General features: G+C 38.2%; 1 protein-coding gene across 6 annotated transcripts in view; it reads left to right on the top strand.

Moving 5' to 3' along the window:
* IPP (intracisternal A particle-promoted polypeptide) overlaps window positions 1–16409 on the top strand; it is a 44411-nt gene that overhangs the window by 9523 nt on the left and 18479 nt on the right. For 3 of the 6 annotated variants that reach the window (XM_063105443.1, XM_063105444.1, XM_063105446.1), the window contains exons 3-5: window positions 888–1319; window positions 6585–6740; window positions 7993–8160. In XM_063105443.1, coding sequence (XP_062961513.1) covers window positions 888–1319; window positions 6585–6740; window positions 7993–8160 — 756 coding nt within the window. The remainder of the gene's footprint in view (window positions 1–887; window positions 1320–6584; window positions 6741–7992; window positions 8161–16409) is intronic. The other 3 variants (XM_063105448.1, XM_063105445.1, XM_063105447.1) reach the window with 3 other exon arrangements.

The raw sequence follows: 16409 nt of genomic DNA, 5'->3' as shown, positions 1-16409 counted from the left end.
ACATTAAAGTCATTTCTTATCTAGATTCACTCCCTTTCCTTTGTTTCTCAAGATGTTTTCCAGAGAATGCCCCATAGCCAATTTCTTTTCATTCCTTTCATAAATGATTGATTAAGTTGTTTTTTCTCCTGTGTTTCCTTGTCTTTAGAATAAAAGCTGAAGCAAATACTGACTTGGGGGCTGTGCCTTGTTTCTCCCTTCTTGAGGGAGTTTTCTCAGTGTAGTCCCTTTGGGCTTCTCATTGCTGTTAGTATTTGGGCTGAGTAATCTTTGCACCACCGTCACACAGTGAGAAGTGACAGTGAAGCCCTCTGGAAAGAAAATGGCATATATTGTTTAAATATTTAATAGCTTCTCATATGTTACAGACTCTTGATTATACTTACTATTAAAAACTAACATTGTATAGTACTTTATCATAATTAAAGATAGACACCCTATCCTTACTCTCCCTAGTGCCTCAGTAAATAGTTGTTACATGGATATAATCTTACACTAAAACCATGGACTTTGATGTCAATTCCTACCTTGCAACTTCTTTAACCATGTGACTTGGGGACAAGTTACTTAAAACTTTTTGATTGTGTTTCCTTAATACAAAAACAAGAAAAAAACCCTTACCATTTATGATTGTATTAAGGATTAAGTGAATGTATAGAGCAATTAATGCAGTGTCTGGTTTATTGTAAGTGCCCCATAAGTATTAGGTATCATTATTATTTAAGTTTTATGCTCTTTCCACAAACTCTTTGTTGCCTTTTTACTTACCATCTACCTACTCTGCAAACATTAAGCTAGCAGAAAAAACAAGTATAATACTTTTTGAATACATTAAGTCTAATGTTTGTTTTTATTTTATTGGCTATTTTGTCTCCATACTTCCCTAGGTGTAGTGAATATAAGTGTCAATAATGTCCAGGAGTTGATTGTTGCAGCAGACATGCTACAGATGACTGAAGTTGTTATTCTTAGCTGTGAATTTCTGAAAGGACAAATTGATCCACTGAACTGCATTGGGATCTTTCAGTTCTCTGAGCAAATTGCCTGCCATGATCTTTTGGAATTCACAGAGAACTACATTCATGTTCATTTCTTGGAGGTTCATAATGGGGAAGAGTTCTTGGCACTTACAAAAGATCAGCTTATCAAAATTTTGCGAAGTGAAGAGCTTAACATTGAGGATGAATACCAAGTCTTCTTAGCCGCAATGCAGTGGATTCTGAAGGATCTGGGAAAGAGAAGAAAATATGTGGTGGAAGTTTTAGACCCGATTCGATTCCCTTTATTACCTCCTCAGAGGCTTTTAAAGTATATAGAAGGTAACTTTTTTGCTGTATATCAAATTAGTTGATTAACTACCCAGTGGCTTTTTCTCTGGTTGAAATGTGGTAGTTTTCATTTTTTGATTCAGTAACAGACATTAAGTGATTAAAATATATATGCTTTTGTGTTTTGTAGGTGGACAGTAGTATTTTAATATATCTCCTGAATATTTTAATCAAATCTTTATGTACCTTTCTTGAGATTAATTAGTAAGGGAGATTAGTATTATAGAAAAAATTACTGACAGAACTAACAACCACTGCTGTTGTTGTCAGTACTAATTATTTCAGTGTAAGGTTTCCTCTTGCTGCTCTGAAAAATTCAGCAAAACCTAACATTTGAGGAAAATGCATATATAAAAGACAAACTCAATAAATCTTGTAAGTCCTCTCATTATAAAATGAACTTTATCTTAATATAATATCATAGCTTCTCAGTAGCCTTTGAATCATCTTTAGATTCTAAACTTCTTTATGAAAATATTTTCACCGTGGTACAAAATAGTTTTTATCTTTATATTAGAAAAGTCATAATATTCAAATGTATTTTTAAAAACTACTTTAGACCAGGTTTCAAGATTTGAACTCTTTTATTCTTTTACTTTTGTCATGCACTGAAACTTAGGGTTGTAACTGACTTACAAATGTCTTATTACAAATTAAATACATTAGTAAGCATTAAAGGTATAATTCTGTAATTAAATTATTTTTAATTGTGGATTATTAGTTTTTTTCCCCACTCTTAACAGTGCTAATAGAATTTTGTAGGTTTTTCTGAAAGATATATTGTATTAATACACATTCAGTTGATTGTTATTTACAGTGGTTATGTTCTGTAAAGTTGCTGTGAACACTGACTTAGCAAATACTGAGGCCTTGCTCCTAGGGGAAATACAGGGTTAGGTTCCTGCAAGCCTCTGGTCACAACATTTTTGTCATCTAGTCAGTACATAGTCTTGTTTTATTTGTGTTTCTAAAAACACCTTATTTAATATGTATTGTTGATTCATTAATGTTGAACTCATGGCCAACAACAACATTATAACTCATCCCTGAATAAAATTTATCTAACACATTTTTTCCTTAAGGCACTTTACAGCCTTTTTGCACTTAGGAATGCTAGATAACACTTGAACACTATGATTGGGGACCATTTTTAAATAGCAAAATCATTGAAAAAAAGCACAAAAGTGTAAAAACCATGACATTAAATAGGCTGAAAAACGTGACTTGTTTATAGTATAAGGGCTGAAATAAGAAGGCAGAGTCGGGCTGGCTGGTTAGCTCACTTGGGAGAGCACGGTGCTGGTAACACCAAGGTCAAGGGGATCCCCATACCATTCAGCTGCCAAAAAAAAAAGAAGGCAGAGTGAGTTTGACCTCAGCCAGAAAGTGCATGTAGGGTAATTCAGATTTTTTGCTACTCTGAGCATGTCCTTGAATGACTGCAAAAGCACCTCAAGTATTAATTTTGGTGTTGTAAATACCTTTTAGCAGGTAAGCATATTTGCATATGAGGAATTCACAAATAATGAGGATCCACTGTATTTAAATGCTAAAACAAAGGAAAGGAATTATCCGGGTACACTTTTGCATGAATCATGTAAGAATTTAAGAATGGGATAAAGGCTTTCATGGTTGAGTGGGTTTTTCCAAGTGCTGCAGATACAGAGTGCTAAAGGAAATTTCCTCTGCTAGGAGCAAGGCAAGATTCCCTAAAATTGGGGCATATTTTCTTACAGTTTTTTAGTATTATAATATTCCAGTCTTGCACTGGTTTTTAAGCATGCCCAATGGTTATCATCTAAGTCTTTCACTAGGGAAAAAACTTCAAGGAGTCAAGGGAGAAGTAAATTGACAATTTTTAAAAAGGCAACCCTTAATACTTTTAAACTTTGAAGCTGTTCTTCCTTGGTCATATTGGAGAAAATATGGGCAATTTATACAGAAAAAATAATGAGATTCTACCACAAAATTCAGAGAGGGAGGAAAATACTTAATTGAAGTGATTAAATTGTGTTATGTGAAATGTGTAGATTTTTCCTCTAGTGTATTTTTCTGTATTTACCACTGGAATAATTCAGGCAACTTATTATTATTAGATATGTGATAAAATATCTATTAATTGCATTTTAGAGAATGACTTTCCTTTTTTTATTTAATTTAATTTATTTATTAAAAAAATTTTTTTTGTCTGCTGGCTAGTATGGGGATTCAAACCCTTGACAACTTTCCTTTTTTTAAATGGTACATGCTCATTATAAAAAGTTTAGGTAATACAGAAGTGGGGAGTATACATAAAGCAAATGTATTTCACAGGGTCTGGTTTTTCAAAGCCTTGCAGTTTCGAATATTAACCTTGCAAAAGACAGGAAATTTTCCCCAGGCTATAGTCTCTGTTGTAAGATAAAGAATTGTAACACAGCAAGGTTGCTGGCTCAAAGACAGACAGGTTACTGATTGATATGTAAAGATACTGGGAAATTGCTGTAAGAAGAGAATGTTTGCTAAGATCAAGTTTTTGTTGGTGGATCGACTTAAATTGCATTACGGAATGTCATCACCTTGCTTGTCTTACTGAATGTTACCAGCTTCTATTGAAAAACTTGTTAAACTATACTTAGCAAAAACCTCACCTATGTTCTCTTCTTGAAACTTCCCGGTCTGGAGAATAAATGCAGGAAGAGAACCCCAATTCGTAGTTAATTTCCCAAATGGAAGGAATGCCTCTGTCTTGGGGGTTCCAGGAGATTAACCCCTTTTGGGGCTTCTCACTGCTCAGAAGAGATCGGCTTTGAGTAATCTTTTGCGGCTCCATCACCAAGGGGAAAAGGGCTGACAAATCTGTGGGAGGCAAAGCAACACAGAAGCACATACAATTTAAAAACATAGTTCAATCACCTCAATAAAAATGCCAATTATCTCATTTTTCTTTTTTTTTTTTTTTTTTAAAGATGACCGGTAAGGGGATCTTAACCCTTGACTTGGTGTTGTCAGCACCACACTCAGCCAGTGAGCGAACCGGCCATCCGTATATGGGATCCGAACCCGGGGCCTTGGTGTTATCAACACCACACTCTACCGAGTGAGCCATGGGCCGGCCCATCTCATTTTTCTTAATAGGGAGTCAATACTATTTATAATTGAAACACAAAATGAAACTGTAATTTCATCTTTTAATGATTTTCATCTTTTTGTCCTTAATTCTATGAGTGTTTGAGAGTGACTATTTCTTAGGGTAAAGAAACATTTATCTAAAATGACTTATGGCTTCAGTTTATTTCTTCTTTTGTTAACTTTTAGTGAGACTTCATCCATCTATCCATCATCTATCCTCCTACCTATGTAAAGATATCTAGAGTAATGTTTACTAAATATTAATTAAACCTGGTTATTTCTGTGTGGCACTCTTTGGGTAGTGGTGGTTTTTGTTTTGGAGGGTTTTTTAAATGACTTCCTTTTTCTGGTTGTATACTAAAGAATTCTCTTGAAGTTTGTCATTTTCCATTAGATTATATCATATACCTTTCCTTTTGAAAGTGCCATTTTTCCCTCATTTGGAGGAAATTTACCTGTAAGAAATTTCTGAATACTTTTAATGTTTCATTTGGTAGTCTTCAACCTTTTATTGGAACTTTTCATTCATATTTATTATCTTCTAATGTAATAATATTTTTTCTCTCTATTCGCAATTGTTTTCTCAAGCCTTTCCTCTAAATCGCTAATTTGATTTTCAATCATATCTATTGTGTTTACTGTTTCTAATTTATTAACTCTGCAATACTATCATTTCAATTCTCACTCTGTTTCCTCAGCAGTGCTTCTTATTTTGTCTTTGAGCCCTTGTTTTACAGGACTTATATGCTTTTTTTTTTTTTTTGGTGGCTGGCCGATATGGGGATCCAAACCCTTGACCTCGGTGTTACAAGGCTGTGCTCTAACCAACTGAGCTAACCTGCCAGCCCTGGATTTGTATTTTTAAGAAATTCTGCTGTGTGAAGCACTCATGAGAAGTCTATTTCTGTTTGTGGCTAATGTTTTCTTCCAGACTGAATTTTTCAATCTTTCTCTCTTCTTTTTCCTGGGATTTGCTTAATAGATGTAATGCTATTTCTTGATATCTTTCTTGCTCATGCTTAACACGGACAGCTCTGTTTCAACTCTGCTCTGATAATGTTAATAGCTAATTTTCCTTGATACCCTTTCTATCTTAGTGTGTAACTACTTTGTTTTCTCCAGTCTAAAATTTGAAGCTATATGTAGGGTTCTCAATATTTCCTTTCTAGCCTAAGGCATGAGGGTGGTGGAAGAATAGAGACCTAATAGGGCTGAGGTCCTTGCTTGGGAACTTGGCCTCTGATCTCTCTCTTTTGAGATCCTGTTATCGATCTTGTATCAGGACCTACTTAATCTAGCCAGAGATGTATCCCATTAAGGTGGACTTTGGTTATTACTATGTTCTGTTAGATAGCAAACACTGATGATTCTCTCTACCTTTACCGATGGTCCTGTAAAGACTTTTAAAGTTTCTTTCTTTGACTTTTCTCATTTCTACTTTTCACTGCTCATTCTGTCTCTCTTCAAATTATTAGTTATTGGTGAGAATTCTCAAGATTTAGTTAGTTGATCTTCTTAATATTGCTTCTGGGATGTAGGGTTGTAGGGACAAGGTTAAGAGACAGTCCCTTACTAACATCTATAGTGTCTTTGTGCAAGTTAGAAAATAGTGCCCTTTCAGGAGGGCTGGGTCTTATACCTTGGCAAATGAGAAACAGGTTAATTTTCATCCCCATTTCACCTCCTCAGCTAAGCCCTCCTTGATTAGGGACAAGCTACCCAATCATACTTGAGGTCCTTTTAGAAGATGGTCCTCATTCTACCAGAATTTTTTGTTCCTTGCTTTATTTAATATTTTTAAGAGTTTATGACATAATTTTATATTCCTTTTGTTATTAGTTTGTAAATATAGAATTTTTGACTATCTTTTTTCACTTTGCCATCTTTATTTGGAAATACTCTTACATGTGTTTTCTAATTGTATATTGTGAGGCATATTTTTAAAAACAATTTTTGATAGATTTAAGGAAAGTACATTTTTCAGTAGCAACGAGAAGAATAATACTTGGTGTTGTAGGAAACAAACACCATTCTTTGATGATAAGTTTATATTTCTTGATATGCGTGTAGTATCTTTATAGAAACATGTTTTCAATTTTATTTAAGAAGCTGTCTAAAACATTGTCTTTTTAAATATTGCTTTAGGAGTATCTGATTTTAATCTTCGTGTTGCATTGCAAACACTTTTGAAAGAGTACTGTGAGGTGTGTAAATCTCCCAAAGAGAACAAATTTTGTAGTTTTCTGCAGACATCTAAGGTTCGGCCTCGGAAGAAAGCAAGAAAATACCTGTATGCAGTAGGTGAGAGCCTTTTAAAAAGTAATAGAAATTATCTTTATTTTCAGGATCAAAGCCTTTTAATATTTTGTTGTTATTACTTTACGTGCCGGAGTATGTAGGTATGTCAAAGACTATGTCAAAAAGTATGTTTAATTTTGCATACAGCTATAGATTTATAAAATGCATTTATAAAATACAGTGAACACATCTAAAATAAATAGCTACTCATTTGACATCTGTTATTCTGTGATCTACATCTTTGGATTCTTAGATTACCTAGTTATCACCAAAAAGCTGACTAAGGAAATGCTGTTTTAAAAGTTAAAAATTTGAGGCCGGCTCGTGGCTCACTTGGGAGAGTGCGGTGCTGATAACACCAAGGCCACAGGTTTGGATCCCTATATAGGGATGGCCAGTTAGCTCACTTGGGAGAGCGTGGTGCTGACAACACCAAGTCAAGGGTTAAGATCCCCTTGCCAGTCGTCTTTTAAAACAAAAAAAGTTAAAAATTTGAATTCTAGTGAAAAATAAGGAAAATGAGTCTTAAAATTTTGAACTATTCACAGTGTGTGTCTTAGATGGCCATTCAATATGATAGGAACCAGCGATCTCCAAAGTGTGGTTGTGTAGGATGATCCATTGGAATAGCAGAGGAACATATTAAAACCTCTCTTCATTTTTATTTTAAAAAGCATTAAAACTTATAAATATATTTAATATATAGAGTGAATGATTATCTAGATATATTTGCATAATGTACTTTTTATGTAAATACTTTATGTGTAATATAATTCATATGTAATAATATGTATATTTAAAATATATAATATATAAATATGTAGCTTTTGGGTGCATGCTAAAATTTTTTTTACTGATAGAATGTGCAGTCAAAATAAGAATTTCAACTCACTATTTTTAATTTAAAAAGACACTAGTAGAAGTTGTAATGAAGCTTCCTAACGAGACATATAGTAGTGCCTAGATTTATATTTTATCTAACATTCTGTTACAACAAAGACCAGTGGTAAAACACTGAGGTTAACTTTCTCATTGTATTTAAGCCATAATCATTCAGGACTTGGCACATTTAAAAATAATATATTTTATATATTATTTATATATGTATATGGCAGGCACTAAAGCATTTATTTCTTTGTATATAATGGTTATACTAAATGTTAAGATGTTGAGGGCTAGATTTTCCTCATTACTACTATTTCCATGTTTAGCAGTAAGAGATTTGCTGTGTACTTCCTTTCTTTCCTTTGTTTAGGTGGATATACTCGGTTACAGGGAGGTCGTTGGAATGATAGCAGAGCCCTCAGCTGTGTAGAACGTTTTGATACCTTTAGCCAGTACTGGACCACTGTGTCTTCACTTCATCAGGCTCGATGTGGGCTGGGAGTGGCGGTTCTGGGAGGGATGGTCTACGCTATTGGAGGTAATAATAAAAATGCCTTATTTTCCTTATTAGTCTAGTTGGCTCCATTCTACATATGTTTTCATTACTCTTGAGTATATGCCTAGGAGTAGAATTGTTAGGTTGTATATTAACTCTGTGTCTTACTTTTTGAGATATGTATTGTTTTGAACTTTTTTTCTTCTTACTTAAAATCCTGATTTTTAATTATACAAGTAATAAGTGGCTACATTGCCATTGTCAAAAAATTCAATGCAGGAAGTTAGTCTCTTTTCACTACAGACTAACTCCCTCCCAAATACTCCCTAATGAAAACTCCAGGGAAAGTCACTATTAACAATTTGGAGGGCTGGCCCATGACTCACTTAGGAGAGTGCAGTGCTGATAACACCAAGGCCATGGTTTCGGATCCCTATATAGGGATGGCCAGTTAGCTCACTTGGGAGAGCGTGGTGCTGACAACACCAGGTCAAGGCTTAAGATCCCCTTACTGGTCATCCTTTAAAAAAACCCAAAAAACCAAAAAACAAACAATTTGGTATGTGTCCTTCTAGGTCTTTTTCTATTCTTGAATTTGTGTGTGTATGTGTCATTGATACACACACACACACACACACACATATACATATACTTATTTTACATGGGTTTTAAAAAATATAATTGGTATCTTACTATAGAGTTCCAAAATATGCCTTTTTTTACTTCATAGTATGTATAGCAGATCTTTACTAATCATTATATAGAGATAGACCTCATTTCAAAAATTTTTTTCTTGTAGTATTTTATACATTGTGTATGGTGTAATATATTTAACTTTTCTTTTATTGATAGATATTTAAGTTGTTTCTAAATTCTTGCTACTACAAGCAGTGTTCCAGTGAATATTCTTATATATGTCTCCTTATGCATGTTTATGAGTATTTCAGTAGGGTGTATGTTGAGAATGGAAATTTCTGGGTTGGTGGTTAAGCTCAATTTTAGTTTTAATAGATAATATCAAGTTGTGTTCATCAACAGTAGATGAGAATACCTGTTTCTTTACTCCCTTGTCAACACTATATATATATGTCTATATTATCAATCTTTTTAATTTTTGCCAGTCTGATAGGTAAAAATAGTATCTCATTTTTATTTGTGTATTCTATATAAGTGAGGTTGAACATCTTCTTTCATGCTTTATTGGCCAATTGTATTTTCTCTTCTGTGAATTACCAGTTTGTATCTTTTGCCCATTTTTCTATTTGGTTCTCATATCTACCAGTCTACTTGTGTAGTCGAACCCTCATCCTTCATTTTCCCTTAAGATTAAGGGAATGGAATCTCTGAGGGGAGAATGAGATAGGAGGTGCTCAGTTTCCCTGGACTTAGGTTACAGGGCATAACTCTGGGTTTCAAAGTCATCCATTTCCCAAGGTTTCGGGTCCCTCTTGTATGCCCTCCCCTAGAGGAAAGTTACTGTTGCTAGATATGTCTATTTCCAGCACCAACAGGGAAATTGAAACTTCAAGGGGCTGGCTTATACAAATCCAGTGATTGGGCATACTTGATGGAGGGGAGCTTATCCCTTGAGTGACCTTCCATTAGAGGTGCTAAAGAACACAGAATATTCTTGAATTTGTTCATTGCACGTGGTAGGATTGACCAATGAACATGCCCCCAAAGGAGACCAATTGAGCATGTACAAGACTATGTTACATAACCGGGAACCACCTCCTTAATTGAATATTCATTAGATAGAGAAACAATAAAAGCCAAATCCTGGCAGAAGGGGGAATTGTTGCTGCTCACTATCCTGGGGCCAGCCTGCACTTTGCAGGCTGAGGTGTGTATGTTTTACTTTTGTGAGAAACTGACTTTTATCAGGTGGCTGCTCACTCTGTTACCAACAGGCCAGGCTTAGCTTGCCCTCTCGCATTAAACAAATGACCTGAAAGTCCAAAGATTGATGCAAGGATTGGAAGGTTTATTCACATTACCAGTACTCAACTAAATGTCTAACCAAGCAAACAAAGAGGAAAGAGGAGCAGTGGGGTCCAGTTTAGCCTAGTCCCAATCGGCAGGGCCAACCTATTTCATTAACAGTAATTGATAAAAGCAGTTCTCCCACTGTTTTCAGCATAAAGAAGAAAAGCATTGACTAGATTTAAATCAGAAAAACAAAGCATAGCCAGGCACCCTCCAGGGTGTACCTATACAGAACAGAAGAGGGCTCAGAAAATCAGAGAAAGGTAAAGAGAATAAAGCATTGCCTTGTCAGAATTTAGGCCAGGGACTCCAGGAGAGATCTACCAGCAGCAGAGACATGGGAGCAAAATAGTCCCAGTGGCCACTTGCCTCTTGCAGCTAGAGTCTTCTCTGCTGCCCAAAGCTTTCCAATTTTTGCCAGTGATTAAATTAGGCTCTCGGGTTCAAAAGTCATAGAAATGAACAGTGTACCCAACAGTAAAGCAAGCAGTGCTTTACTAAAAGAGGAGATAGACTTATGCATAAGGGGGGGAGCAACAGTAAAGCTAGCCCCCCCGAGGGGAGCTGTTCAGGGTCTTTTATAGGGAACAGAGTAAAGGGGTGGCAGGCCAGTGTCACTGGAGGTGGTCCGTTCTGTTTTTTCTGGTTGCGTCATGGCTGCATGCTCAGTAGGTCCAAAATGGCAGTGCTCTTCATCATTGTCACCCCAGGAGGATCACTGTAGCAGTCACCCTGATGCTTTGTTCGCAGGTGGGAATTCCTAAAGGGGTCTTAAGGTTAATCTGTAACTTTTATTATTATGGTAAAACAAGCCTTGGGGAGGGGTTTTGCAACTCAGTAAATATCTGTTTCCTCTCTTATCTCAGTCTGTTTTGTCAGGGCAGCCCATAGGGTAATCATTTGCCCTGGGGGGGGTCTCATGACTGAGGAATGGAAAAGTAACAAAGTGTCCTCTGCAGGGAAAATGGAGTTGGTTTGGTTCACAGGCCTAGCCTTACTCTATTTCAACTCCTGAGCCAGCCTTCATAATTTACTGAACTTTATGTATTTCTTGCTTTTGTGTTAAAATTGGTGTGGGCTGTGCCCTGTCTCTGGAGCTAGGCGTACTCTTTCTGTGGAACCTGTATTTATCTGTTATATTAAACCTGTTCTCACTTTCTACTGTGCCTCTGCTCTTCAGTTCTTTCTTGTGGAGTCAAGAACCTGGTAAGAGGATGGGGTGGGTTGAGGCCTGCTATCAGGCCCCCAGACCTTTCCTCTGGCATCATTTGCATCTCTGCTCATATACTTTCTTTTCTCTCCTGTTATTATGGATGAAGTGTTTCTACCTCTATTGTCTCCACCTGCAAACCAAACCCTAACCCTTCACAAGGATGTTGTTCTTGCAATTATCTCCTCTCTACTGAATGATTCCTATTAGAAAAGATGTTGCTGTGTTATCTCCATCTTAAAAAACAAACCGTCTGTTGACCTCTTTTCCTCCTCCAGCCATTGCTTCATTTTTCTGCTTCTTGATAGAAAAGTAAAGAGTTGTCTTTATTTACCAACAACTCTATTGAAACAACTCCAATCAGACTGTCTGATTTTCATCTCCTTTAGTCCACAGAGACTATTCTTTTTTTTTTTTTTTTTTTGTCGTTTTTCCGTGACCGGCACTCAGCCAGTGAGTGCACTGGTCAGTCCTATATAGGATCCGAACCCGCGGCGGGAGCGTTGCCGCGCTCCCAGCGCAGCACTCTACCACGTGCGCCACGGGCTCGGCCCACAGAGACTATTCTTGTGAGAGTCATGGAAGTCTTCGTTATTGCCAATACCAGGGATCAATTCTAATTCCTCATTTTACTCAACCTGTCGGAATCATTTAATGCGGGGACGCGCCTGGGGTCCTCCTGCAGACCCAGAAGGAGAAGGAGCCGACAGGATTACCCCCGGTGTTGGGACCGAGGGATCTTGGGGATAAGTGAGCCTGCTGCCCGCCAACCCAGCCCCGTGAAAGAGACACTCAGACGCGGCAGGGGTTCTGTCAGGGCAGTTCCACTTTATTGCTGTTACACTGCAATTTATATAAGCAAGCAAGTAGAGGCTTTCCATGAACTAACCAATCAATTAAAGGATCACACGGGCATGCATTTTGTACTAACATGTTGAGCATAACGATCACGCAGGGTTCACGAGTGCGGAAATACTGGAGGACCAATAAAAACCTTTTGGAGCTATCTTGGGTTACGCCTCCCCTACTTCCCGAGGGCGCCATCTTCATCCTCCACCCATAGGCCCCATGTGGCTCACAGATAATGTTTGCTCCTAAAAATGGGCCCAACAATTTAACACATTGCTTCCTACTTCTTGAAGTGCTCCCCTGTTTTAAAATGTAGATTTTATTATTATTCAGATGCAGGGCCAACAGATCAATAGACAAGTGTTGTTAACAAAGACAATTTATAGGCTGGCTGGTTAGCTCAGTTGGTTAGCATGCAGCCTTGTAACACCAAGGTCACGGGTTTGGATCCACATACAAGCCAGCTGCCCCTTGCCAAAAAAAAAAAAAAAAAAAAGATTGTTATAAAAATATAGTTTGTTATAGTTCCCAAGAGAAGGGTGCACATCTTGTCACAGGAAGGCGTAAAAGAAAGTATCAAGGCCTGTTATGAGGCACAGGGAGATTGTGGTTTATGCAGGAAGAAACGGGCTAGCCAGGGTAAATAGCTTAGGATTGGCTAGTTTTAATGACTTCCCCAGACTCTGGGGCATAGGGATGGTTCCTAATTGTCTGGTACCTGGTCCAGGTATGACTAGGGCAGGGGAATAGTGGCCTGGAGTCTTAATAGCTGAATAAAGGAGGTGGTGGTATATGGGTTCTGGATTGTTTAGTTTGTATATAAAAGGCCCACTCTAAGGCAAGTTGTTTGCTGTCTCTAGGAAGTGGAAAATCTTGGGAGGGGTAGTATCTCCAGGATCAGCAAGACCCCAGATGTCAAAGCATCAGAAATACAAGAAAATAAAAAAGGCGTAATTAATACACTCCCCCCCACCTCTTTTAGGGGGTGGGCTTCTTGATTAGTGGACTCCCTGGTTTCTTCTTACTTCACTGGCAGTTGCTTCTTGGTGGTTTGTTTTGTTTTGTTTTTTACAGGATCCTCTTTCTCTTTCAAACCTCTAATAAATGTCTCAGGAATCAGTTCAGATATGTCGGATATGACTACTCTCTACATTTACTCTCTTGGTGATATCTTCTAGTCTTATGCCTTTAAATACTATCTATGTACTGATGACTCTCAAATTTATATGTTCATCACTCCCCTGAACTCCAGACTTATATGCAAAGGTAGTTCAAAAAATTCGTGGAAAGATTTGTGTTGTCTTTTAATTATATTTTTCATGAACTTTTTGACATACACTTGTATACAGCTGTCTATTTGAACTTCACTTGGATGTCTAATGTGTACATGTAGTGAATTGAATTATGTCCCCCCAAACTCACTGAAGCTTGAATTGTGTCCCCCAAGTTTTATGTATTAGAAACTTAGCCCCCACTGTGACTGTTAAGAGTGTGGGAGATCCTATTATAGTAATTGAAAGGTGGAGCTTTGAAAAGGTGATTGGTTTGTAAGTCCATGCAGTAATGAATGGATTAAAAATGGTGGTCAGGGGTGTGTTTCTGAGGGCTTTAAAAGAAGAGGAGAGTCTGTCTTTCTCTCTGCTTCCACCATCTTGCAATGTGAGATCCCTGGGTCATTGTTGCCACCACCAGATGTGTTCCTTGGACTTTGGATTTCACAGCCTCAAAAACTGTAAGCAATAAATTTCATTTTCTTTATAAATCACCCAGTACTGTGTACTTTATTATAAGGAACATAAATGGACTAATACAGAAAATTGGTACCAGAGAAGTGGGGTGTTGCTTATAACAAGTACTTGGAAATGTGGATGCAGCTTTGGAACTGGGTGTTAGGCAAAGGTTGGAGGTGTTTGGAGGACTCAGAAGACAAAAAGACAAGAGAAAGTTTGGACTGTCTTCGAGACTGGTTACATGGTGGCAAACAGAATGTTGATAGTAATATGGACTGTAAAGACTGTTGTAAGGAGGCCTTGGAAAGTAATAAGAAGGTTTTTGGAAACTGGGGCAGCAAAGATCACCTTTTCTGTGAACTGGCAAAGAATTTGGCTGCATTGTTTCCATGCCCCAGGAATTTGTGCAAGTTGGAACTTAGGAGTTGTGAACCAGAGTACCTGGCGGAAGAAATTTCTAAGCAGCAAAGCATTAAGGAAGCTGCATGGCCACTTGCAAGAGCCTATGCTGAGTTATGGCGGCAAAGGCATGATGTAAAGCCAGAATTTAAAAAGGAAGAAGAGCATAAAGGTTTGGAAAATTTGCAACCTGGCCATGTGGTAGAGAAGCAGAGAGCATGCAGTGGTGCAGCCCAGTGACCATTAGCTAAGAAGATTAGTACAAAGGAAAGGAATTATCAAGAGGAGAAAAAGGCCCTAAAGGCATTGCAGAAGCCTCTGGGGCCAACTCTTCCATTCCTGGCCCAATGACCTAGGGAGACAGAATGGTCTTGGGGAATAGGCTTGAGAAGCCCTCCATGGGCTCACTGCCCAGGACCACCTGGGGAAGCCACTTCCAGCACCAGCACCCCAGCTGCTTTGGCTACTCCAGCTGTAGGTAAATTGGTACCAGGTGTGGCTGGACGTGCAGCTTTGGAAAACACAAGCTGGAAGTCATGGTGGCATCCATGTGGTACCACAATCACTGCAGTATCTTGGGGCCAGGCTCACAGAATGCCAGAGCTGGGAAGGCTTGGGAGCCTCCACTGCAATTTCAAAAGATGTATAGAAAAGCCTGGGGACCCAGGAAGAGATCTGTCTCAGGGGTGGATTCACTGCATAGAGCCTTCACTAGAGCAACATTGAGTGGAAGAATGGGTTCAGAGTTGCAGCAGAGAAACCCCAATAGTGCCATGCCTAGTGGAGCAGTGAGAGTGGGACTGCCATGGAGACCCCAGACCTGTGGAGTACCAGAGTGGAACACCAGCCTGCGAGAGCTGAAGTGTGTCCTGAAACCAGGAAAGCCATAGGAGTAGAGCTGCCAAAGGACTTGGGGACCCAACCCCCACACCAGCATGTAGAGGAGGTGGAACAAGCATCCAAGGTACATGATTTGCCAGCTTTGAGATTTAATTCCTGCCCTGCTGGGTTTTGGACTTATTTGGGACCTGTTACCCCTTTCTTTTGGCCTATTTCTCCCTTTTGGAATGGGAATATGTACCATATGTTTGTCTCACCATTGTATCTTGGAAGTAGATGACTTTATTGATTTCACAGATGGGACTTTGAACTTTGGACTTTTGAGTTCAAACAAATCAAGACATTGGGGATGAAATGAATGTATTTGCATGTGAAAAGGACATGAGTTTTGGGGGCCAGGGGCAGGATATAGTGGATTGAATTATGTCCCTCCAAAACTCACTGAAGTTTGAATTGTGTCCCTCAAGTTTTATGTATTAGAAACTTAGCCCCCACTGTGACTGTTAAGAGGGTGGGAGATCCTATTATGGTGATTGAAAGGTGGAGCCTTGAAGAGGTGATTGGATCGTATGACTGTGCAGTAGTGAATGGATTAAAAATGGTGGTCAGGGGTGTGTTTCTGAGGGCTTTAAAAGAAGAGGAGAGTCTGTCTTTCTCTCTGCTTCCACCATCTTGCAATGTGAGATCCCTGGGTCATTGTTGCCACCGCCAGATGTGTTCCTTGGACTTTGGATTTCACAGCCTCAAAAACTGTAAGCAATAAATTTCATTTTCTTTATAAATCACCCAGTTCTGTGTCCTTTGTTATAAGGAACATAAACGGACTGTATTAATATAGTACTTCAAACTTAACATGTGTAAACCAAACTCTTTGATTCCCTCACCTCCTAATCTGTTTCTGTCCCAGGGTTTGCCATCAGTGCATGGTAATCACCATTCACTCAGTGGCTCAGGACAGAACTTCAGTCATCCTTGATGCCTCTCTTTCTTTCACACTCCACATCCAGTCCATCAGTATATATGCTGATATATGAGGCTACTTCAAAAAGTTCATGCAGGGCTGGGAGGTTAGCTCAGTTGCTTAGAACCTAGCCTTATAACACAAGGTCATGGATTTGGATCCCCATACTGACCAGCTGCCCACTTACCCCCCAAAAAAAGTTCATGGAAAGATTTATATTATCTTTTAATTCTATTTTTCCACAAACTTTTTAAAGTACCCTCGTATTTGCCTGACCACTGTAATACTCTAATCTCCCCGCTTTTCTTTTTATTTC

This window comes from Cynocephalus volans, chromosome 8, assembly GCF_027409185.1.
Source record: "Cynocephalus volans isolate mCynVol1 chromosome 8, mCynVol1.pri, whole genome shotgun sequence".
NCBI lineage: Eukaryota > Metazoa > Chordata > Mammalia > Dermoptera > Cynocephalidae > Cynocephalus > Cynocephalus volans.
Note: the sequence above shows the minus strand (reverse complement) of the source record. Positions and strands in the feature narration are given on the sequence as shown.